General features: G+C 44.4%; 1 protein-coding gene across 1 annotated transcript in view; it reads right to left on the bottom strand.

Moving 5' to 3' along the window:
• The window catches only part of LOC308476374 (phospholipid-transporting ATPase VA-like), a gene marked incomplete at its 3' end in the record, with an annotated part of 86,428 nt that overhangs the window by 10,217 nt on the left and 49,683 nt on the right, over window positions 1–26,528 (bottom strand). The window contains exon 3 of the mRNA XM_081003917.1: window positions 17,113–17,317. Coding sequence (XP_080860043.1) covers window positions 17,113–17,317 — 205 coding nt within the window. The remainder of the gene's footprint in view (window positions 1–17,112; window positions 17,318–26,528) is intronic.

Below are 26,528 nucleotides of genomic sequence, written 5' to 3'. Positions count from 1 at the left end.
TTGTTAACTCATGGTTCAATTCTGTTGTCTTCTGGTATTAATCTGTACATATTTTTTTTTGCAAGTTTCTCATAGTTTTACATGTGATGAAGCACGATGAATATCACATGCTTTGTCTGCATAATTCTATGTATAAATAACAACACTGGTATTGTACACAGTACAAAACATATATTATTATGGTTGTATTCCATTATCATCAATTTATTAATCACTTTCTAAGCAAATCATCTCAAGGTGATTTACACATAGTTTTATGCACTTCCAAGACTGAATCTGTATGTGTTTTTACATGGACAAACAGCCAAGAACTACACTGCTACATTTTGAGAACTGTGAATGCCGCTGAACTACAAAAATCAAGTTCGTAAACTTAAAGTAGAGATCTGGTCAGTTTGGTATCCCTTATAATTGCTGTGTGGGTGCCGTTACCCAAGTACCATGGGTGTCTATTTGATAGTATTTCTCGCATCAATACCGACGGAGGGGAGGGATACAGTTTCTTCCTGAATTCCTGCATCATTTTCTGCATCTTACAAGTTCATGTGCCTGTCTGAGTCCAAAGTATTCTGAATGACTTGAAAAAGAGCAAGCTGTTGTCTTTTGAACTGCGCCTGGGTGTAATTTGCACCATGTCTTTGCACTTTTTGGTTAACAGCCTGAGCTCCTCAGAATCACAGAATTGTAGAGTTGGAAGGGAACTTCGAGGGTCATCTAGTCCAACCCCCACAAGAATCCTAACTAAAGTATTCATGACAGATGGTCATCTAGTTTCTGGTTAAAAACCTCCTATGAAGGAGAGTCCACCACATCCCAAGGGAGTCTGTACCACTGTCGAACAGTTCTTACGGCCGGAAAGTTCTTCCTGGCGTTAAGCTGGAATCTCCTTTCTTGTAACTTGAATTGACTGGTTTGTGTCCTACTCTTTGCAGCAGCCGGAAACAAGCTTACATGAAGGAAGGGTGGAAATAAAAGTGATAGGTATGTGTATAGATATGCATCTGTATGTGCTTGTGCATAGCGATATAGATGTATAATTAGGTAAAAGTAAAGGGACCCCTGACCATTATGTCCAGTCGTGGCCGACTCTGGGGTTGCGGCGCTCATCTTGCTTTACTGGCCGAGGGAGCCGGCGTACAGCTTCCGGGTCATGTGACCAGCATGACTAAGCCGCTTCTGGTGAACCAGAACAGCACACAGAAACGCCGTTTACCTTCCCGCCGGAGCGGTACCTATTTATCTACTTGCACTTTGACGTGCTTTCGAACTGCTAGGTTGGCAGGAGCAGGGACCGAGCAACGGGAGCTCACCTCGTCGCGGGGATTCGAACTGCCAACCTTCTGATTGGCAAGACCTAGGCTCTGTGGTTTAACCCACAGCGCCACCCGCGTCCCTTATGTATAATTAGGTGCTTATAATTCTCCCCCAAATTATTTGGAAACATTCCTATTAGCAACACCCCCCTTTTTTGCATGCAGTCAACGCAAGAACATTGACACGGCAAGGCTCCTGCTTGCTGAAGTATGATGACAAACAAAGCAGAGCATCACTCTGATCAGTGCGAAGTTGCATTTGTGCTTGCAAAGCAGCAAGCACTGGCTAAGGTACTTGCTCACTCATTGATGAATAAGAACCCCCCTTGTCAAAACAGTGTCAGCATTCTGTATCTGAATGGTAGGCAAAGAGAGCTTTCATTTCTTGAAGAAAGGTGGAAATCCAATTTCAGTCGTTTGGGAGGGAGCTCCCTTCTCCCTTTCCTGGACTCCCCCTGTAATTGGATTCTCTCACCCTCAGATGGCCTCGTGGATGCATTTTAACGTAATTTATAACAGATCACAACCACGTAATCAACAGAACTGAAGGCCTTTCGTTCCCAGATGAGCTGATGTATGACAATTACGCGGCAAAGAGAGAGAGAACATTTTACAATGCCGATAAGTGAGCCCAATGTAATTGCTTTCCTTGGGCCTTGACAGTTTTCTTTTGCAAGGAAGACTTCGTCTCTAGATAGCACACTGATACAAATATATATGTATATAAGAGAGTCGCCCTTTTGTTGGCATGTGTTCCTGGGAGAAAGGATGCGCAGCACCTCCGAAGCTCACAACTGGCGTCGAACATAATATATCTATCTGGCGCCGGGATCAGTCTCTTGTTTGCTGAGTTCAGCAACCGCAATGAGCCTTCTGTTTGATTAGACTGGCCTTCGGAAGGAGGACTCTCTGCTCTCTCAGGGGTTTCCTCTTAAACATTTGTCAAAAGTATTAAGACATTACTTGCCCCCCCCCCCCTTTACAAAAAGTGCTGAACGAAAAGCTGAGATGAGATAAAACAGTTGCTGCTAACTCAGGCACTTCCTTGCCCTCCACGGTAATAGAGATTAAAAAAACCTTCGCCCTCCCCTACAACCAAGATGAAACAGGTACAAAGCTAACTTTTTCTCTTTTCACTAAGCAAATAGGATTATGTATAAATGTTAACTCAGTGGGACTGGGAATTCCTTTAAAGAGAGAGAGAGAGAGAGAGAGAATAATCCTCTGCCACACCTGTGAAAATAAATTCTCAAATGCTCCGTTCCAGATGTCCTGTGCATTCAGCATTCATTCTGATCGCTTGGGTGCACCAATATCATCTTCCCAGTACATTTCCCCAACACTTTCTTTATCGCAAAATAATAATAATAATAATCTGATCTTAAGTGGGAGTGCTTTTGGTGCACAAGACCTTCAAGTCAAGTTTGAATGTGAAACCTAAATTTGGTGGTGTGTGATTGAATCCCACCTTACAGGCGGAGGGGGGCACCCCCCAATTTTACAAGGAGGGGGTCGGGCCCTCTCAATATTGTGCAGCCTGTGGTAGGCTCCACTGGGCCTACATGCAGCTATGACAGACCCCACCAAGCCTTCCTAAGACTGTGACAGGCCCTGGCGGGCCTTCCCATGGCCCTGGCTGGCCTACCTGTGACCATAGTGGGCTCTGTTGGGACTCCTCCCATCACATGACATCACACACGTATCACGTGCATGACATCACTCACACACACAAACACTGGGCCTCCCTAAAGTTGGGTGGAACCCGGCCCGTTTGCCACCCTAAAATGGGGACAGTCTAGAAGTGCCCACAGCAGTTTGCAGAGCTGTGCTGCCAACCAGCAAGACAGACATATTTTCGCTCCAAGTAACAATGCATTGAATTTAGATTTCCTGGAGATACTTTGGAATATCAATGGAAAGATTCCTATGGTGATAGTTATGCAGTGTGGCCAAATAGTGAGAGCTGCTATGATCTAGGTCAGGCATCCCCAAACTCAGCCCTCCAGAGGTTTTGGGACTACAATTCCCATCATCCCTGACCTCTGGACCTGTTAGCTAGGGATCATGGGAGTTTGTTAGGGAACTGCCATCAGTGCCGGAGGGAGAGAGCAAAATCCAGAGGGATTCCAGAGAGCGTCCCGGGATTGGGAGAGGCAGCCCATCTTCTGGGGAAGAGAATCAGCATAGCACCAGTGGAGAAGGGGGGCAGATGGGGGAAGCGGCGAGGCGGTCCCATGACTCCTTGCCGGGGACCAGTGGGGAGAGTAGGGGTCCTCCGCTGCCTACGCCCTCCTTGCGCAGAAGGCTTTCGCGCAGAGAGAGTAGGAGGAGACTAGGCGTCAAAGAGCTTCTTTGCTGGAAGAAGTTTAAGAAACGCCCACTGACGGATTCTGCCAGCGATTGGGACAGCCACGGGTCAGTGGCTGTCCGGACAGAAAAGGTTCACTCAGGCAACCCAGCCAGGTGTTTGCACCGGCTTACGCACGAGCAACCCCTAGAACCATTACAGAGTTGTAGTCCATAAACAGCTGGAGGGCCGAGTTTGGGGATGCCTGATCTAGGTGACAATGTGGGTCTAGTAGGAAGAATATCAGACTTGAACTATGATGGGGAACCAAGTTCAGATTCCTCCAAACCATAATTCTTTTCCTCTTGGTTTGGGCAAGTCACACCCATTGCCATCTGTAAAATCGGACTATTTAACAAATTACTTCACAAGTTTATTCCAGGGATGAGCGAGAGCTGCTGTAAAGTGTCAGACACATTCCAAATCGCTATAGGAAACACAGCTAGTCTGGGGAGAAGGAAGGAGGTTCAGATGTTTCTGACAAAATTTATGCTGGCCCTAGAACAGATTTGTTGTGGGTATCACATATTTACCTACCCTGTTTCATCTATCTGCCTTGGCACAAAATGAATGAAATATTTTGAGTGAAAAGAACATTTCACTTTCTTTGCTAATTTGCTTTTGAGCTTTTGGCCTCTCTGTGTAACAATGAAATGATGCTCTTGAATCTACTAGCTCATTAGTTTTCATACAGTCATAACAAGGAATGGAGTATAAATTTGATTCCGTACGTATTTAAATCTCTCAAATGTGCACATTCCAAAACATGAAAACCAAAACACAGCTACCCTTCAAAATCTGCACATATCCAAATCTTGAAATTCTCCAATTAACGTTTACAAAAATGCTTATAAATGCAATATAAAAAATGGAATAAAATCACATAAAAATGAAGATGCCAGTGAAAATAATCTACAAACATGCATTATATTATGGGAAACTGCTTGTAAAAATTGTACATTCATTCATTTTATGTGTATGCTGCTTTTCCACACACAGATAAATGCTCAAAGCAGCTTACAACAAAGAAAACAAGGCATTTCAAAACCAAACAGTGCAAAAAGAATTTCCTAATAACACAGCAAAACAAAACAGCGAATATAATAACATACAAAAAGCAACATTTCAGATCTATAAATATAACGAGATTATGTAAACAACATCCAACAAAGTAACAAGGAAACTTTTCCTAGAAAAACCCCTCCCATGTTGCACACATTCCATTAGTTGCAACTGCATATGAAAATGTGTTTGTTAGGAAAAATTCTCACTATAATGCTTACAAATTTTCGTGCACATTTTGTGCAAATTTTGGATTTTTAAAAATCCAAATACTGCTGCAAAATGTGGAGAGCTGAATTAAAAATGGGGAAAACTGAGATACTATGAGAACTGAAATCGACAGATCTTTCCACCCCTAGTCACAACCAGGATTTGCAAAGTTGCCACACACACAGAATTGAATGAAGTTCACAAATCAGATCTTCAGCATCAGCATGAAAGTGGGATGGGGTGGACAGATTTTACATATGACCACCACTAGCTTCAAATCCTCATTTACCCCCTTGTCAGTGTAAGCACCTTGTGCCTTCATTCTTAACTGGCGAGATGAAATAGACCCAGACTCTGCCTCTGCATAATCTTATACATGGAATCCCCTTCTGGGGACTCCTGACCGTTGCAAGTCTCCACCCAACGTACTACAACTTCTTGTTGGTTAAATTGTTTATGTACGCTACCACCGCAGCCAGAATTCTGTATACACATAAATGGGAAAAAAGAAGTTCCAACAAAAGAGGAATGGACTTTGAAATTATTGGACTACATGCAACTGATGGCAAAAACAAGAGACCAAAAAAGAAGAAATGTTTGTGGAAGAGTGGAGACCCTTTTCGGATTATGTGAGAAAAGATTACAGTCGAATGAAATCACAAGCAGGACTTGAAAAATAAGCGAAGGAATGAGACGGTAAAGGAATGTAATGTAGGATATATGTCATGGGTAGGCAAACTAAGGCCCAGCGGCCAGATGCGGCCCAATCACCTTCTAAATCCGGCCTGCGGACAGTCCAGGAATCTGTGTGTTTTTACATGAGTAGAATGTGTCCTTTTATTTAAAATGCATCTCTGGATTATTTGTGGGGCCTGCCTAGTGTTTTTACATGAGTAGAATGTGTTTTTTTTATTTAAAATGCATCTCTGGATTATTTGTGGGGCATAGGAATTCGTTCATTTCCCCCACCCCCACCCAAAAAATATAGTCCGGCCCCCTCACAAGGTCTGAGGGACAGTGGACCAGCCCCCTGCTGAAAAAGTTTGCTGACCCCTATGTCATAGGAAAAAAATACTGCATTTATGGCAGTAGGTAGATTTGAACAGAAACGTCATGGAAGTAAGGATGGGAAGTCAAAATGTTAAAGGAATATTGTACTGAAATGGAAAGGAATTTGTGAAATTGTTTGAAAATCAATAAAAAAATATGGGGGGGGGGGGGGAGGAAAGAAAACCGCTTGGCTTTGCCTTGCTTGCCAGTCACACTCCACCCCAATTAGTACTACAGTACAGTAGTACCTTGGTTTTCGAACAGCTTAATTCTCGAGCATTTTGGCACCCGAACGCTGGAAACTCGGAAGTGAGTGTTCCGGTTTGCGGACTCTTTTTGAAAGCCGAACGTCCAACAGGGCTTCCGTGGCTTCCGATTGACTGCAGGAGGTTCCTGCAGTCAATCGGAAGCCGTGCTTTGGTTTCCGAACGTTTTGGAAGTCAAACGGACTTCCAGAACGGATTGTGTTCGACTCCCAAGGTACGACTGTATTTACAGCAGGCTGCCGAATCCTTAGGGCAGCAAGTCATACAGAAAGTTGTGCCTAAGTCCTGCATTCTCTTTTCTGCAGCAAGTGCCCTATAGATCTTGGGTTGCGACTCCCATTTGCCCTCTGCTCTTGGCCATGCAAGCTGGGAGGGCACCCTGTTGGCCACCCCTGCGCGAAACATTATCCAGCTCCTCTTGCATTCAAGTCGCAGCAAAGGTTTCCAGCTCTCTCTGCCTAAGCCCGCGAAAGATGGACCCATGTGTTTTCAGTATTACAGGGCAGCTGGCCTGGCCGCCACACCCTCAGTAATTGCTTATGGAATGTTTTATGCGAGCTGGAAATATTTTGTCAGCCACGCCAGGAAGAGCGGCAGGGCTGATCTATTCCCTGCTTGCTCCAGTCAGGTTTCATAAGAATGATTTATAGTGTTTTGAAAACTCTAACCTATACCGGTGGAAAATATTTACATCCCTAGTTCTCTGCAGTATATAAAAATAAAGATATCACAGTATTTTCTTAAATACACATACGCACACCCAACTTATTGTGGCAATGCTGTGCAGCTGAAACCCCACTGACTTCACTGGGATTTAAAGAGCTGACAGTGTTCAAGAACGCGTGGCCTCTCTCTGAAGGCTGTTGGAGGGCCTGCCGGTGACCCACAGCAGAGTTTTTCAAGCTAGTGGCAAGCTCTAAGTGTATATTTGGACAAATTTGATTTAGGAGAGGCTTCTGTGGGGAAAATATGTTTGAATTTGTGCCAGTTCTGTCTCTCCACAGCCGGCTAATGGGAGCAAAATGTGTATATTGTTCTAGCTCCTTCAGACCACTGCTCCCTTGGTTCTATAAATTCATTCTCAGAGCCCCCTACCCTACCCTACCCTATAAAAAGCATTATTTGGAACAGTTATTTGCATGACCCGCAATATAAGATACAGTGGTACCTTGGGTTAAGTACTGAATTCGTTCCGGAGGTCAGTACTTAACCTGAAACTGTTCTTAACCTGAAGCACCACTTTAGCTAATGGGGCCTCCTGCTGCTGCCGCGCCACCGGAACACAATTTCTTTTCTCATCCTGAAGCAAAGTTCTTAACCTGAAGCACTATTTCTGGGTTAGCGGAGTCTTTAACCTGAAGTGTATGTAACCTGAAGTGTATGTAACCTGAGGTATCACTGTAAAAGCAGGACAGAATTCAGAACAGTAGCAATTAAGTGCTTATTTACTTAAGCTAAAACGGTTTGTTAATTCATTCAACTTGATCCAGTGATACAAAATTGGGGGGGGGGGGCTGCATGCCACCAGACCCCTCTGCCTGAGGAGTCCCTAGGTGCCACCCGTCACTGGCAGGTGCGCAATGTTTTGGCTCCACACAAGCCGCATCACCTTCGCTTCAACATGGACATCAAAACTGCGAACATCTAGCCGCCTAACAGCACTAGCTTCAGAATAAGGTTGCCTGGAAGCCTAGGCCTAGGCAGTTGCTTGTGCTTGGGTTCTTCCTTGCAGACAACCACCATGACCCACGGGCACTTGAAGATGGGGCCAGGAGTACAGCCCTGCTCCCTAGTATATCCCCTTCATTGTAATATGTGAAGGGTCTCGAACAAAGCAACATTCTGATCTCACCGAAGCCCCTCCACTCAGGCAAACGTCACATTGAACACTATTGTATTTTGGTTCCGCTCATATAACTGCTTCAAAGTCTACCTGGTCCAAATTAGTGTCTTTGAACTTGTTCTACTCTATAAATATCTCGTCTGCATTCTTCAAATTTCTGCTATTCATTAGAATTTGTTCTCATGTTCCCTGAACATTCAACTGTTCATTTCACTTATTTCCACAGTGCTTAAGACTTTCCCTTCGCAGGGAGAACACCCTGTGGGCTGTAACTGTCTGAGTCAGACCTGAGTCGGTTTCCGAAGATGAACTAGTCAGTGCAGTTCCTGAAAAGGAATAATTTCCACACATATAATATTGAGCAGATTATAATAAAACCAATTGTTTAATTAAGGAACGCTCGTCTCTTGAAGATCAGGCTCTAGCAACCCAGTAATGAGCTTCTTCTAAGAACATACTCCTGTTAATTAATTTCTAAATTCAAAGCGGTTTGGTGAAATGGCTAGGGCAGGCACAGGAAACCTGTGGTCTTCCAGATGTTGTTGGACTCTTAACACATCTGGAGGGCCACAGGCCTTTCGCAACTGGGTTAGACTGGTGAACTAGGAAGCCTGAGTTTTGATCGCCATCCACTAGGTCAGTGTTTCCCAAACTTAGGTCTCCAGCTGTTTTGAAACTACGATTTCCATCACTTTCCTGACCACTGGTCCTGCTAGCTAGGAACGATGGGAGTTGTAGTCCCAAAACAGCTGGAAACCCAAGTTTAAGAAACGCTGCACCATAGGCACCAACTCCTAGGGGCCGAGGGGTCTTGGGGACCCCCCCAATAAAATATTTGAGGGGGCCACCCCCCACCAGGTTGATGGGCATTGCCATTCAAATGGTGTACATGCATTGAGTCATGTGATCAATTATGCAAGGCAGGGCTTATCTGCTCCCCATTATTTTATTCAAGTTGGCACCCCTGTACTGCACTTAGCAGTCACTATCTCTTAGCCTAACCTACCTCACAGGGTTGTTGTGAGATTAAAATGAGGGCGGAGAGAAACACCTACATTATCTCAAGCTTCTTGAAGGAAAAATGGGGTACGAATGGGGTAATTAAATAAGTAAAATATAGAAACAAGCTTTAGTAAGTTTAGTTATTCGTCTCTGTCCTCTTTACCTCCCTCATTTCTCATATATATATATATATGTGTGTGTGTGTGTGTGTGTGTCTGTCTGTGTTTATTTGAATGAAAACTGGCTGCAGGTGCAGTGGTGCAGTTCAGTGCTTCCACAGAACAAGGTTCTTAAATAGCATCTCTCTTGCCCGTGTCTCTTCAGCGAACCCCTTTGGATCCAAGCACAAGAATTCCCAATGCTTTCTCTCTCCGTTTTGGAACCCTCTAGTAACAGTCTGCAAATGGCTATACTTGCAGGCCACTTCACAGTTTGAGGTCCCCCGTTCCCCCACCTTGACACATGCTACATTGTTAGGAAAGCTGATTTCCCCACAACGGTGCTTTCAAACAAATGCTCCCCCCCCCCCAATATTAATATTTTGCTGGAAGCTGCCCAGAGTGGCTAGGGAAACCCAGCCAGATGGGAGGGGTATAAACAAACAAACAAACAAACAAATTTATTATTATTGTTGTTGTTGTTGTTATTACTACTATTATTATTATTATTAGCGAAGCCTAACGTTGGGTGTAGGTGATACAGGTTCAATATATGCCAACTGTATGTGCAAATAGGCCCTAAATCCTGGGGCTATTTTATTAGTTTTTTTTCCTCTCTTGTGGGTGTCTCCTCATATTCTTAATCTTTTTTTTTTTTAAAAAAGTTTTAAAACAGAACTGATTTTGTTCAGGCTAAATTAAACCATTTCTAAATATTTCCTTACATAACTAACTTGCAATAAAGGCTATTTGTTAACTATGGTTCTTTTTGTTATGTTTTGTTGGAACTTTGGCTCCCCCCCCCAAAAAAAAATATTCTTGGCAAGGAAAGGAAAGGAAAGAGAGCTGTAAAGTCAGCTCCCCAGCAACAGCACTTCAAAAATTGACTGGACTCCAGAACATCAGATCTTTAAACTGCAATTATGCACATAATATCTCTCCCCTCCCCCAATTTCCTTGAGTGGTCTCTTATTTGCAAACCTACCAGGCAGGCGAAGTTGTACACAATATTTATATATTCAAATGGAATTTTCTGAGAGGTTGGAGAACTGGCAGTACAGTTTATGAAATTAAAACTGTGCCTGGCATCAGTGACTACTTTCATTGGTTGAGTATCAACAAGGGACATGTAATTACAGGCAGAAAACTTCGCTAGAAAAAAGATTAGATCTGTTTCTGACAGAGAAACTGTATTTATTAGCATCCCAGCAGCGCACTGTAACAATCGCATCCGAGGGATTCCACAAATGAATCGATAAAATCAAGGCAGGCCAGAAACAAGCATGGATTCACATTACTGAAGGAAAACTGTTTTTCCTCACGCCACTGTAGTCTTCCTCTCTGTGAGGAACTATTATGGCTTCTCTGTACTCACCAGCCCTTGCAGAAAAATGAGGAATTTTTCATTAAAACACAACATTTGCTTCACAACAAACAAAGCCATCCGACCTGAGCTCTTGGGGACTGGTTTTTAAACTGGGTTGATTATTGGCCCATCATCTTGATTTGGTTTTTGTGAATGATGATTATGATTGGTTGTATGCTAGGTTTCACAGTGTGACCAGACTGTGGCTTACCGTTCAGCAGGGTACACGACAAAAGCATTCACACACAAGCAGGGTTATGATCGGTGCTTTTTTCCTAGAAAAACAGGTGCTGGTACTCACCATGAAGTTTTTACAGTCAGTGCCACATTTTTTAACAACAGAAAGAGTTGTCGGTACTGTGTACCCTTGATTACCCTCTGAAAAAAAGCACTGGTTATGATGTTTTTAATTTGATGGGTTGGATCCAGACATCATCTTCTGTTGACAGGCCCCTTCCATTTGCAGACAGCTTAGGATCCAGGGGAGGGATCCCACTGCGGAAGGGGGAATGTGACTTTTGCCAATTTCCCCCTCCTCCTGCAGGTAAAGGATAAAGGTAAAGGGTGCCTGGAGGGTTAAGCGCTTATCTTGCTTCAGGCCAAGGGAGCTGGTGTTTGTCCACAGACAGCTTTCCGGGTCATGACTAAACCGCTTCTGGTGCAATGCAACACCGTGACGGAAACCAGAGCGCCCAGAAACACCGTTTACCTTCCCGCCGCAGTGGTACCTATTTATCTTCTTGCACTGGCATGCTTTCGAACTGCTAGGTTGGCAGGAGCTGGGACAGAGCAACGGGAGCTCATCCCATCATGGGGATTCGAACCACCAACCTTCTGATCGGCAAGCCTAAGAGGCTCAGTGGTTTGGACCACAGTGTCACCCACAGTTCTACCTCCAGCACCTCATAATACTCAACAGTGTGGGGAGATGCTCCTACTGGTGGGACTGAAGTCTGGATCCAACCCATAAAGCACATTTTGACTGTTCAAAACACTGAACTTGAATAATCTCAGTAATCCTAACAACAGCCCTTTAACTCAAGTCACTATTACACTTTTTTATATTACAAACAGGAGACACAAGGAGAAAGGGCTGCTTGCCTAAGTTTGTGCCTCCAAAGAGATTTGAACCAAAGACTTAGCTTTTAGGTTTCCCTCCCCATTGTATCTTCATTTTAATTTGTCTATTTTTGCATGCATTTATATTGGTTATACTTACTACTTTTATTGTAAGGTAAAGGTAAAGGGACCCCTGACCATTAGGTCCAGTTGTGACCGACTCTGGGGTTGCGGCGCTCATCTCGCTTTACTGACCAAGGGAGCTGGAGTGGCCAGCATGACTAAGCCGCTTCTGGCGAACCAGAGCAGCGCACGGAAACGCCGTTTACCTTCCTGCCGAAGCAGTACCTATTTATCTATTTGCACTTTGACGTGCTTTTGAACTGCTAGGTTGGCAGGAGCAGGGACCAAGCAACGGGAGCTCACCCCGTTGCGGGGATTCGAACCGCCGACCTTCTGATCGGCAAGTCCTAGGCTCTGTGGTTTAACCCACAGCGCTACCCGCATCCCATATCTATATATACCCAAACCCAAGGATTTCTTGGATCATGGATTCCACCTTGTAGCACAACCCTAATGATATTTACTCGTAAGTAGTTTCCACTGATTCCAGTGGGACCCATTTCCAAGTAAGTATACTTAGGAGTGTAGCTTTCAGTTCCTACGCTATGCCAGCTCCTGGAGATAAGCATGCGAACTTGTAAAGACGAAGAAGACAGCAACACACTCTGCAAAAAAATAAATAATCCCTACACAAGCACCTAATGAAACCCCTGATGCATCACAGCAGCTTTTGCCAGTCTGGTGCCTTCCAGATATTTTGGACTACAATTCCCATCAGCCCCAGCCAGCACGGCCAATAGTCAGGGGTGATGGGAGTTGTAGTCCAGCAGCACCTGTGGTCCAGTATAATGGCAAAGGCTGCATTACAGATGACTGTCTTTACAACTGCACCCTTTCCTTCTGTAATAAATAACAGGTACTGCACGGTGTTTAGCTATGTTTTACTCAAAGAAGGCCTATTAATATTTTTATTATGTGTTTTAACACCCTTCATCATAAGATCTCAGGGTGGTTCACAGAATAAAACACAGTATAGAAACAAGTAAATAATTAAAACAAAACAGCAAAACAATGACACACACCCGCATCCCACAGACACATTTAAAAGGCTGCGGAATATTCATCAGCCAAAGGCCTAACCCAGACATGTTCATTAATGTCAGTGGGTCTTTTGAGTAAAACTTTGTTGAATACCGCTCATTCTACCCAATACTCAGCTTTTCTATACATGTTATGACACTGGCAATTTGCAGGAAGGCTTCACACTCTCTGCTGGATCTCTCTCTCTCTCTCTCTCTCTCTCTCTCTTTTTAAATGCATTTATTCATTGCGTTTAGACTATGTAAGCTTGCGGAACAATAAATATCTATTTAGAAGATAGACCATAATCTCAGGCTGCCAGTAAGGGCGCTGCTGATTAGGTGATGTACTTCTTCAGATTTTGGGCTTTAGTAAATCCTTAAGCTCCACAGACTTGTGTGTGTATGCGCATGTGTGAAATTGGTTTGCTGTATGAAAAATCCTCAGCCAGAGGGAGGCCAATTCTGAACAAGACAAAACTAGCAATAAGGGTGACGTTGACACTTGGTAGAATGACAGTGTTGAGGCAGCCCAATTACTTACTGCCAGTATGGACCCTTGTTGTTGTTTAGTCGTTTAGTCGTGTCCGACTCTTCGTGACCCCATGGACCAGAGCATGCCAGGCACTCCTGTCTTCCACTGCCTCCCGCAGTTTGGTCAGACTCATGTTTGTAGCTTCGAGAACACTGTCCAACCATCTCGTCCTCTGTCGTCCCCTTCTCCTTGTGCCCTCCATCTTTCCCAACATCAGGGTCTTTTCCAGGGAGTCTTCTCTTCTCATGAGGTGGCCAAAGTATTGGAGCCTCAGCTTCATGATCTGTCCTTCCAGTGAGCACTCAGGGCTGATTTCCTTAAGAATGGAGAGGTTTGATCTTCTTGCAGTCCATGGGACTCTCAAGAGTCTCCTCCAGCACCAGAATTCAAAAGCATCAATTCTTTGGTGATCAGCTCTCACTTCCATACATCACTACTGGGAAAACCATAGCTTTAACTATATGGACCTTTGTTGGCAAGGTGAGGTCTCTGCTTTTTAAGATGCTGTCTAGGTTTGTCATTGCTTTTCTCCCAAGAAGCAGGCGTCTTTTAATTTCGTGACTGCTGTCACCATCTGCAGTGATCATGGAGCCCAAGAAAGTAAAATCTCTCACTGCCTCCATTTCTTCCCCTTCTATTATATGAAATAGAGCTGGGCAATGTATCAATGCCTCGTCCAAAACCGGTTTCAAGTCTACATCACAATAACGGTTTCAGAATATATGACCTGGAAAGATGTAATGAACAGTGTTCACAACTCCAGGGGTCAGTGAGATTGCTGTTTGCTGCCTTCCAAGTGGCAGGAAGGTGAGGAGAGTGAGATGCTCCCTCTGGCTGGCTGTGTTCTTGCGAATCAATCCGACTGCATCTATGTAATTCTAGATACAACTGAAAGTTTTAATATTTATAACTGCTTGGCCAAATACGTTAATATGTACTGCATTCCCTGCTCAGACCTGTAAGCTCCAGTGACTCTCGGAAGTGCTTATTAACCTGATTGAAGGGTCATCTCTCTCTTGAAAACATTAGAGACAAGGGCTAACTGTTTAATAGTTTTCTAAGCACTTGAGCTGTTGCCCTTCGAGTGCAATGAATGCAGGAGCCCTGTGACAAACTCTTGATATGGGGGGTTCTTCTAAAAACCGCGCTGCCCCTTGACTTGTGATAGGCCATGTGACCAAACATGACTGCTATAGGATGCAGCATAATAGATTCTTTTGTTTCCTCGTGAAACAACATTCCCAGGTCTGTGATGTTCGCCAAAGCAAGTTGTGGCCACATAAGCAGCGTAACAGCCCTTTCCCGATATTCAACTGCTGATCTAATGTGCTCCCGTGGAAAGCTTCTGACCTCTTGTTAAGAAAAAGAGGAGACTGAGAGGAGATATGATAGCCATCTTCAATGGTCTGTCACGTGGAAGAGGGAATAAGCTTGTTTTCTCCTGCTCTGGAGGACTGTTAAAAACTGAGATACAGAAGCTAGGAGCTAAATGACACCTTTATCCTAGGTTATGGGAGCAACAACAGAATGTCTAGGCACTTTTTTTTTTAATAACAAGCATTCAAAGCTGAAAATGAATGAACTGCATCTAAAACATTATGTTCATTTTTCACATGGTCTAGTCCTTCTCTTGCCCACCCTCCTAATAGTCTTAAGAGGGTCTCTTCTCCAGTCTTCAGAGAGTAGCTGGAAGTGGGGAGGCAGAAAAATCTCCTCCTTCCACTCTGCAGTTTTAATCCGAAATCTTAGGTGCTGTACTGCGCCCAGAGCTCAGAGACTGCTCACGCTGATGAAATTCCCTGTCGCAAAATGCGCCTAGAACAATGGGATTTTCGAATGCTAGTCTGGAGGGTAAGACTCGGACTAATGGCTTCAAGATACAAGAAAGGAATTTCCGACTAAACATACAGAAAAACGTTCTGACAGTAAAAGCTGATCAACAGTGGAACAGGCTGCCACGAGAGGTGGTGGACAACTCCTTCCTTGGAGGTTTTCAAGCAGAGGTTGGGTGGCCATCTGTCATGGGTGCTTTAGCTGAGATTCCTGCATTGCAGGGGGTTGGGCTAGATGACCCTTGGGTCCCTTCCAACTCTACAATTCTTTGAATCTGCAGTTCTGTTTTCTTTGAGCTGTGGTCCTGATCCGCAAAAAAGAGACCTGAACACGGCCACAGATATGCAATATCTGCATGCCTCCATGTAGCTCAATGGTGGGATTTCATATTCCAGCTTTCAGGAGACCTCAGAGCCCCACAATCCCTACAAAGTGAATATTTTATCAACCAAAACAAACAGAAACCTTGGAGGCTTTGTCACAAGAAATGGGCATAAATCCATGAAAGCAAGGTGGAGTCGTTTTTAATGCTTGGACGAGACTCTCAGGCGTTGTTTATAGGGACTGTCAAGATTTCTCAATGCCTTAAGCCCACGTTAATGCCATGGGTGTGTGTGTTTTGTGCATGCTGCCTTGGCAGCACATGAAGACAACCTATGCACGCTAGCTTAGAAGTCCCATGCCACTCAATGAGACTTACTTCTGAATAGACATGAATAGTATTGCCCTGTAGACCCAGCGGGATGTCATGCTTAAGAGCGGGGGACTCGTAATTGGGTGAATCAGGTTCGCGTCCCCGCTCCTCCACACGCAGCTGCTGGATGACCTTGAGCTAGTCACACTTCTCTGAAGTCTCTCAGCCTTACAGAGTGTTTGTTGTGGGGGAGGAAGGGAAAGGAGATTGTTAGCCACTTAGAGACCTCCTTAGGATAGTGATAAAGTGGGATATCAAATCCAAATGCCGCTGCTGTTGCTTCTTCTTCTTCTTCTTCTTCTTCTTCTTCTTCTTCTTCTTCTGCATGTCAGGATGGTCTAAATCCAGGATGGGGAATCTGTGGCTCTTTAGTGGACTGAGTGCTATTGCGCTCAGGTCTTGCTTTCTGGCTTCTTGTGGGCATCTCGCTAGCTACTATGGCAGGCATAGGCAAACTCCAGCCCTCCAGGTGTTCGGGACTACAACCCCCATCATCCCGGACCACTGGTCCTGTTAGCTAGGGATGATGGGAATTGTAGTCCCAAACATCTGGAGGGCCAGTTTGCCTATGCCTGTACTGTGGCAACAGGGGGTTGGACCAGGTGGGTCATTGGCATGATCCAGCAAGCTCTTATGTTTGGGGCTGATGGGAGTTGCTGGAACAAGTAGTTCTTGCTCTGTAACACCGGACCCAGAGAAGGCAAGAATGAAAGAATAGCCAGCTAGATGGGGCCAATGGCCTATCCAGTCCAACTTCCTGTTCTCACAAGAAGGCAGGATTCAAGCACAAGAACACACTTTTCCCTCCTGTGGTTTCCAGCAACTGACAAGCAGCATTTATTTTAAGGCACTGAATGAAATTAAACATTATTTTCATTAAAAAGCGTTTCTACACCACTTAATACAGTGGTACCTCGGGTTAAGAACTCCGTTCTTAACCTGAAACTGTTCTTAACCTGAAGCACCACTTTAGCTAATGGGGCCTTCCGCTGCTGCCACGCAATTTCTGTTCTCATCCTGAAGCAAATTTCTTAACCTGAGGTAATATTTCTGGGTTAGCGGAGTCTGTAACCTGAAGTGTATGTAACCTGAAGCGTATGTAACCCGAGGTACCACTGTATGTCAAAAATCTCCAAGCAGTGCACAGTTTAAAAAGAACAGCAATGCAACATTTTAAAAAAACCACAACCAATAACCAGTTAAAGAGCAATATAAAATATATGTAAACTTACCAGCTCTAAAAATCCTCTTACAACTTGTCTCTGCTTCAAGTTGGTCTCCCCATCCAGATTAGCGGTTTCAATGTGGCACAGCCCATCGGGGTCACTCGAAGAAAGCAGCAAGATATCAGCAGGGATTATTTCATTACAACGCAGCTGGATGAAATCTCCGACTTTCACTTCTTTCCAGTATCTGGTGGTGTATTTCCTTTCAATCCTGGCAAAGAAATGTTTACAAGAAATGCATTGAAATAGTATAGCCTAGCTGGCAAAAGCTCCTGAGAGACTACTACTTATTACATGGGCAAACTTCCATCTGTGTTGTGTTGTGCTTGTGGCAGTGAAGCCTCTAACACCAACTGATTCACAGACACACCAATACCCAAGGAAGGAAGCACATCGGAAATGTTCAAAGTCCAACTTCTGTGAGGAGGGCCGCTTGTCAGTTTGGGAATAAAACTGTTATGTCTGCTACAGAAGGTAACGGACCAAGTGATGCGTATTGAAAACTTTTGTTATATGTGTTTTTTTAAAATGAGAATTTATATTAATAATAATAAAAAAAAAATCACACAGGCACTATGGAAGTAAGAAATGGGGGAAAGGTAGCTAAAGAGCTAGAATGTTGGGAGAGGTCTCAGAGAGAAAGAACCTAAAGCACAGAATGCCCACAGGCAGAGTAGCTGCATGAAAGGTGGAGCAAAGCAGGAAAAAGAGACTATGTAAGGAACACATTTGAAAAATGTAGACGTGGGAACCCAAGTGGCATACAGACACCATATCTAGACCTTGGGAGGCCTCCTGCGCATTTGGAGAGTTGCACAGAAGCAAGAACTCTGCCAGTTGAGGCATCCAGCAATTCGAAAGCATGTCAAAGTGCAAGTAGATAAATAGGTACCGCTCTGGCGGGAAGGTAAACGGCGTTTCCGTGCGCTGCTCTGGTTCGCCAGAAGCAGCATAGTCATGCTGGCCACATGACCCGGAAGCTGTCTGTGGACAAACGCCGGCTCCCTCGGCCAATAAAGCGAGATGAGCGCCGCAACCCCAGAGTCGGTCACGACTGGACCTAACGGTCAGGGGGTCCCTTTACCTTTTTACATTGATACTTCAGCTTTGTGACACGGAATCCTAAACGGCCACGAGGGACAAAAGGCAGAGGAAAGGAGTTGAACACTGAAGCACAAACCCTGTTCCGAACTAACCTAGCCAGTTCTTTGGCTTCAGGTTTCTGATTCTACTTTACCTGACCACCACATTTTCTTACTTTATGGCTGCTGCTCAGGAAACTCCTTGGATAAGACATTTTAAGGCTTTAACCTTTCTTTCAACATCAACAAACAACAACGCAAACACCCTGGTGTTGGGCCAACCTGTGATCTGTCACTTGGGTAAGTCCAAGTCCATCCATTAGCCAGTTGCACACACCCCTTGCCCCTTGAGGGTGTGCTATACTTTGTTTGGACTGCATTCGCCCCGAAAGCTCCAGAACTAAAATCCAGCTCCTTCTGCACTCTGAGACAGGTCTACCAAACATGGGCTGAAGGCAAATGAGGAAGCGTTGGCAGGAAGCATATGCCAGTAGGTTTGTACCAGCTGTCTTGTTTCTGAAACGTCTGTAAGCTCAATTGTACTGGGTCAGTTCAACTACAGAGAGCTCAGAAAAGCAAATTTCCAAAGAAATATACAGCATGGGGAATACACGGCACAATGCGACCGTGCTGTTGCAAGTCCAAATATTACATGCCAGCAGTGGAGCGGGTTTCAGGAGTGAGAAACCATTTTCCTGACTCTCCCATCTATAGTTTTATGAACTTAAAGAAAAAAGAAAAAGCTATCCATAATTCACTTGGCCACCACGCTGACTTACAACACAGCTGACACTCAGGAAGAGTCTTGGAAGCCTACTGATAAAGTAGTTAAGTTGGAGGTGTGGGGTTGAGACTTTATGTCCCAGTACAAAAAAATATCTAAGGCAAAGCACCATGACAGGCACAGCATGAAGAGGAAGAGGCATGTTTCCTGAACCGATTTATATGCATATATTTCAGCGAAAGCACACAGGAGAGAAAGATTAATAGAGGAGATGTGAGGAACCAAGGAACGTATTTCAGCCTAGCGCTTTGGCATGTTTCTAAATAAGAAGCAGCTGCCAAACACGCATTCCAGTTCTGAGCATATCCTGTGGTTCTGTAGAGGTGTAGAAAAAGCATGGAATGTAAGTACTAGGCACAGCATTCAGGTTCCTGAGAAGCTCAGCATTCATTTTCAAATAGCACGAGCCTGTATGGCTGCAGAGACAGACTTGAAAGAATCTAAACAATGCCTAGCTAATCCCAGCAACTGGAGGACTCCAGATGGTTGTGGGGTGGAGTTTCAGTGCTCCACAGAGATACTTAGTAAAAGTCCCTGCTCCAACACCATTTGCATAATAACGTCTACAAGTAACATAACTGCGCATTTGCTGGCACAGAATTGATTCATGTGGGAGCAGAATTTTGAATTGTTTTCTTTTAAGCATAAAAAAGACACATATAGAAAGGAAGGCATTAATGCAAGGCACTAATGGGGAACCTGTGCACCTTCTAGGATGATACCTGGTTTTCAACACTGTGAGATACCACCAGCTAAACCCTGTGATACCAATACATCACAATGTCTAGATGGAGCTACCTTGAGGCATTGATTGGTTTCACGGTTTTCCCTGCATTGCAATTTTTGCCAGTGCCTGCTCTTTCGATTCACTGCCCCCTGCACGAGGAGTTGGCAGAATTAACAGGGACTACAGAAATCAATAAAAGCATTGGTTGGCTTCACGGTTTTCCCCACATTGTGATTTTTGCATTGCACACCCACACACCATGATTTGTGATATATTGCCAGGTCAAAAATTATGAAACCGACATCACGATAGGGACTTCAAACCGGTTTCGGACAATACATGGCTCAGCCCTAGTGCCTTCCAGAGGTTGTTGGCTTCCAGTTCCCAGTTGGCTTCCAGTTCCCATCAGCCCTGGTCAGGGATGATGCGAGTCACAATTTTCTAGCCCTGATGTAGAAGCTAGCCCTATTGTAGCTTCAAATATTTAACAAATGAAGCTAAGAAAGGCTGAAAGACCTCACTTAACTTTTTCCTCCTCCAAGACCTAAGAGAGAGAGAGAGAGAGAGAGAGAGAGAGAGAGAGAGTAGCCCAAAGCAAACAATAGCAGAGGACAGTGAGTCCCAGGTTTCCCCCCATCTTTCCACCATTGTTGAGAACAGCCACCACTCAGTCAACAGAGGTGAATCTCTCTAGTATCAAATTACTGTTATGATAGAGTCTAGTTGTGGAGGCACAACTCCTGCCCTGCGGCCTGGTCCAGGACAGATAAGGATCAGGGAAATTCAGAGCGACATGGCAATAAAAACAACAACATACATTTCCACCCAAATAACAAGCAAAGTGATGTGGTAACATCCTTAGGAAATACATAAGAGAGTAGGATTTTCCTAAGAAGATATTTAAAAGTTCCAGTATAAAATAGCTCCCAATTCCTCTGTTTATGAATCATTACTCCTTATAAGGACAAAATGTGAATAACTCTGTGGACGCGAAACATAGTCGAGGTAGCCAAAAATATACCGTTATAATGTGCTGCAGCATAAATCACAAAGCCAGAGTCACTGTGGGCATTCCGCTAAAAATGCAGACACAGATCTAGTATGGGAAAATGATATTCTTAGGTCTTTTATGTTCTCGCCACATCTGCTCTGCAATCCATTCACTGCCTCTGTGCAGCTTTTGCACATTCTGTGCTTTTAAAAAAAAATTAAAAGAGTGTTAAAAGCACCACCACATGCCACTTCCTTTCTCCCAACTTTGCCTACCCAGGTGGGTTAAAACAAGGAGCACAATTTGCACTTGGGAACTGTAAGACTACATTTGCCTACAGTTCACCTGTATAGGAGTTTGAGAGCTCCCCTTATTGGCCAACCTGGCAACCTTGCTGTACCTTCTTCTTCTTTGGCGATCACTTGTAGCTGAGAAAGATTGTCTTGCATAAACACAGTTTTAAAAGTGAGTCCATAAGTGATTCTGGATCCACACGTCCTTCCACAGTGGAGAAATACGTTTCCGGGCAGGAGTTGATCAAGCTCTTAGCACGTTTCTCCGTTTCGTCCTGAGTTTGAGCGTCTTCAAAGCCCATGACACCTTTGGTAAAGACTGTTCTCCAACTGGAGTGCTCGCAGACCTGTGTTTCCCAGTTGTCGGTGTTTAAACTACATTTTTAAAGATTTGCCTTGAGAGAGTCTTTGAACCTCTTTTGCTGACCACCAGGCTTACCATAGGACTTCACCGACCATACCTTTCAGAGTTACAGCTCTGTGACATCCTTCACTGAAGGATGGGGAAGAGGATGTGCAGGAAAGTGCAGCCTTGAATGCCCATTGGTAGAAACTGAAAGGAAAGCTATAAAAGTGGAATGGGGCATCAGAAAGAAAGAGAAAGCAGGGGTAGTTAAGTAAAATGTTGATCTGGCGTAGCTTAGCCAGGCTGACTACAATGCAATGGATAGAGAAGTTTTTCTCCCTTTCTTCTTCTGATAATAGAACTGAGGGTCACCCAACAAAGCTGAATAGCACAATATGCAGACAAGACAACAAGATTTATATGCATCTGAAAGCATGTTAGAGAAATTCATGGAGGAGAAGCCTGCCAACAGCTACACGTCATCATGGCTGCATCCTACCTCCAGATCAGTGCCAGTGCACCTCTGAACCAGTGTTAGAAACTCGGATATATGAGCTAGGCACCAAATGGCTCCTTAAACCAAAGTTACAGTCACCAAAGTCGCCCTTTGGGGCAAGATGGCTCTGAAGTCTTATTTTTCAAACGATGGACTGGCTGTGAATGATTCTCAGTTTAACATCTGAGCTGGGTTAAGACCTCTGACAACTTAAAAGGGACAGTCCACATAAATATTGGGCTATGCCTAATTCTTTTTCTTAATGGTGACTGCTCCTGGTCCTGGCTTAAGCTGCACAGAAAAAGCATTTTGGTTCCTGAAATTCATTCTGATTGTGCGGATAAAATACAGAATTCTGCAGGATGGGGTATTAGTGTGTGAAAACAGTCAAGGTCCAAAGATTCCCAGACATGCACCTCCAGATGGTGGAGATGTCAGGCACCATCCTGACACCCAAGCATCTTTACTTGGTCGCAAGTGATTGACAGCTACGTGCTAAATGCGTCTGGCACCTGAAGAGTGCTCTGAACTTCAGTTGCAGGGGAACAGGAGTGGGAAAGGGCTGTTGTGCTCATGTTGTGTGTGAGCTTTCCTTTGGCATCTGGTTGGCAACTGTGGGAAACGGGCTGCTGAGCTAGCTGGGCCTTTGGTAGAATCAAGCAGGGTTCTTATGTTCTTACACTGTAGCTCTCAGTTTCCTCCCAGATTCAGGACACACCTGGCCTTGCATCCCAGCTATTGGTTCTCATTCATGGATGCAACAGCCAAGGGGAGGAGAGAGGCACAGCGTAGTGGGGGATTTCAGAAGCAGATGCTGACAGCACCACTTAGCAAAGAGCTGTGTGCACCATATAAAATATTTTATTCATTAGATTTATATACCCGGTACAGTGGTATCTCGGGTTACATACGCTTCAGGTGACATACACTTCAGGTTACAGACTCCGCTAACCCAGAAATAGTGCCTCAGGTTAAGAACTTTGCTTCAGGATGAGAACAGAAATCATGCTCTGGTGGCATGGCGGCAGCAGGAGGCCCCATTAGTTAAAGCGTTGCTTCAGGTTAAGAACAGTTTCAGTTAAGAACAGACCTCCGGAACGAATTAAGTACGTAACCAGAGGTACCACTGTACTGCCCTTCATCGTAGGATTTCAGGGTGGTTCACAGAATAAAATACAGGATAAAAACAAGCAAATAAGTAAAACAAAACAGCAAAACAATAATATTTTCCGCTACTCTCAGGTTAAATTAGTATGTTTGCAAATTGTGGGCCATTAAAAAAAAAAATTACAGTAGCAGTGGCATTAAAAGGACAGCTGTAAGAGGAAATGTGGAGCACACTTTGCCAAATAAGGGAAGAAGAATACTGCACAACTGGATCCAGAGCAGGGCTGAAGATAACCAGCAAAAGTGCTCCTTGGGCTTTGATCATAAACCTGATTATCTCTCTTTTGGAGCTTCCCAGAGACATCTGGCTGGGCACTGTAGCAAACAAAACACTGGACTAGATAAACTGGCCCAGCAGGGCGCATTTCATGTTTTGTATGAATGAAACATGGTATCTGTAGCTTTTGAAGTAAATGACTTGTGAAGATATACTGTCCCACACCTGATGGTAGTCACATGTAGAGCGCATGGGCGCATGTGCACCATCCCTTGCGCACTGGGTAATTTGTGTGAAGGGAAGTCATTGTGAAACAGACTGCCGCACAATCAATTCTGCATTTTGTTGTTGTTTAGTCGTGTCCGACTCTTCGTGACCCCATGGACCAGAGCACGCCAGGCTGTCTTCCACTGCCTCCTGCAGTTTGGTCAGACTCATGTTTGTAGCTTCGAGAACACTGTCCAACCATCTCGTCCTCTGTCGTCCCTTCTTGTGCCCTCAATCTTTCCCAACATCAGGGTCTTTTCCAGGGAATCTTCTCTTCTCATGAGGTGGCCAAAGTACTGGAACCTCAGCTTCAGGATCTGTCCATCCAGTGAGCACTCAGGGCTGATTTCCTTAAGAATGGATAGGTTTGATCTTCTTGCAGTCCATGGGACTCTCAAGAGTCTCCTCCAGCACCAGAATTCAAAAGCATTATTCTGCATTGGAGGGAGTCTATTTCCACAATCATAACTCTACTGAGAACCAACGTGGCTCAAGAGACAGGCACCACCTGGACATACAGGGATCGTGTTGAGGCCCAGTTTACATCAACTCTGAAAACTCTGCAAATCAGTAGATAGACAGGAAGTCCAAGGATGTGGCACATAGGTCCATATACTGTGCATGCACTTGATGGCAGCTATGTGCATTGGTTCAAGTTCGTTACTAGAGCTGTGGCCTCTACTGAATAAATATATGGTTGGGCTTCCTCAAAGTCATTTCACCCTAAGAAGTACTTGAACTGCAGAGTGTAAATCTCTAAAATAAATAAAATTCAGAGAACAAGGAAAAGGAGGCAATTCAGAAGCAATGAGTGTGCTATTCCTAGGCGTTTAAAGATTTTTATTTTATTTTTAAATAAGAAGAGTGAGACATCACATTTTAAGGGCGAGAAAGAAGAACTTGTCCAATCTGCTCTTTGGGTGCCATTTCTTTTTTTTAAAGCACAGTTAGCACATTTTAATACCCTTTTCACAACACCCTACACTAAAAGCACTGAACGAGAGGGCATTATTTTGGCCAAGGATGAAACGGTCTGCAAATTATGCCAATCAATTTTCATGAGTGTATCTATTGAGATACCAATTCCTGTACCCCAGAACGTTGCCGATACTCAGGGCACTTCCAGAGTGTCACTATTTTCAGGTGGGATTCAATCACAGACCGGTAAATTCAGATTGCACAATTAGCACTGATTTGGAGCTCTTGCACAACAAATCCACTTCCCCCAAACAGCAGACTTTCTGCAATAAGGAAAGTGACAGGAAAATGCCGTGGAATGGGTGGAATAGCATTTGCTTTGATGCAGTGCCACAAACAAACAAACCTGAATGGATGCTCATTAAACAGCAGGGAAAAATGAGGATGAAGGCTAAATAAACAGGTTACCTGGGAGCAACCTGAGGGTGGGGGATCTGGATGACTGCAGCAGTGCCATCCTACGACCCACATAAAAATTGCATTAGCATGAATGCAACATCTATGACAGACGCTGCCTTGAGCAGTCCATTGTTTTAAATGTTACATGCTGAGCAATATTCCACACATAGCACTACGCTTCCGCCGAACTGACTTTTTTAATTCCTGCATGTTTGGTAGCTGTCACAATCAGGCACTGCTTGCAGCAGGAAGTACCCGGGGATGCCTTCACACAAGTGAAAATAGTACAGGAATCTAAAGACTCATTAAACCGGCCACATGCCAAAACAAGAGGAAGGCTCAGCTATCCACTCACAGCTTCTTTGGACATTGCAAAGTAGCACGCGGTGACACATACACAAACGTTTATACTAATCAGGAAAAGCCACAGCAACCATTGGTACACACACACACACACACACACACACACACAGTCATTGCAAACATACTTTGGCTTGGTTTGGGCTCAGGAATAAACAGCTGCTTCTTACTGGGTCCACAAAGCTTACATGTCTCCCTTCCCACATCTCTTCCGGTTTAGCTGAGAGTAGTTCAGAAGCTTGAGACAAACCACAGCTTAACATTACGTCTGAACGTGGGCAAACTGTGGTTAGTCTTTGCTATGCTTAGCTGAAGTAAGCCGGCTTCAAAACACAGGTTAGGAAGTCAGCTTGTTTCAATGGAACATAGTTCAAAGCACAGGTGGGGAACACATTGCCCTCCAGATGTTGCTAGACTACAACTCCCATCATCCATGGCAATTGGCTATGGTGGCTAAGGAGGATGGGAGTTGGGAGCGCACCAACATCTGAAAGGCCATAGGCTACCTACCCAGCCAATATTGTTGGTACATCAATTCCCATCAGTCCTGGCCAGCATGGCCTATATGGCCAAGCATGATGGGAGTTGTAGTCCAATTCCATCTGGAGAGCACCGTGTTGGCTAACTCTGCTTTGAAGTGTGTTCTTTGTATGCTACAATTCTTTTCTCTTCATTCACCCTGAACGCTGTTAAATGAACCCGCAATCATAAAAGCAAGGGACAATAGAGACAGAAAAAGAAGTTCTAGCCATTAATTTCTGCCCTGGCTGACTGAGCTAATTGATTCTATTGTGAGGCTGTCTTGACTGGCCTTCATCACTCATTTGGAAGTGAAGATGTGCACATTCTTCAGAATTCAAGAGCTGACTAGGATTTCGCTTTTAGCACTCCTAAAGTACTTCTCTGCAGTGTTCGGGTGCTATAAAAGATGAGAGCCTGATTTTAGTTTACGGTGGGCTTTGGTTTTAAGCTTTGCAAATCTCAAGGTTTAAACAAGAGAGAGGGGGGAGAGAGAGAGAGAGAGAGAGAGAGAGAGAGAGAGAGAGAGAGAGAAATCTGACTATCCAAAGAGCTTAGCAACATATAGGAAGAACCTCTCTCTTGGTATCGCAGAAATCCATTGAATATAATGCGCCAGCACATTATTCAGCAGGTCCTCAGTGGCACGTAGAAGACTCTGACACCCTTCAAAATCAAAGTGCAAGTAGGTTCCTGAACCCCACCCAACCACTGCCTGTTTGATATCTTTTGAAGCCACACTGGCCTTCATTTCAAAAGAGGCAAAATGCTTTGTTCTTTCACCCAAGGGAGGTAA

The sequence above is a fragment of the Podarcis pityusensis genome, assembly GCF_964106645.2.
Source record: "Podarcis pityusensis genome assembly, chromosome: 4".
Classification (NCBI taxonomy): domain Eukaryota; kingdom Metazoa; phylum Chordata; class Lepidosauria; order Squamata; family Lacertidae; genus Podarcis; species Podarcis pityusensis.
This window is presented reverse-complemented; position numbering and strand designations above follow the sequence as displayed.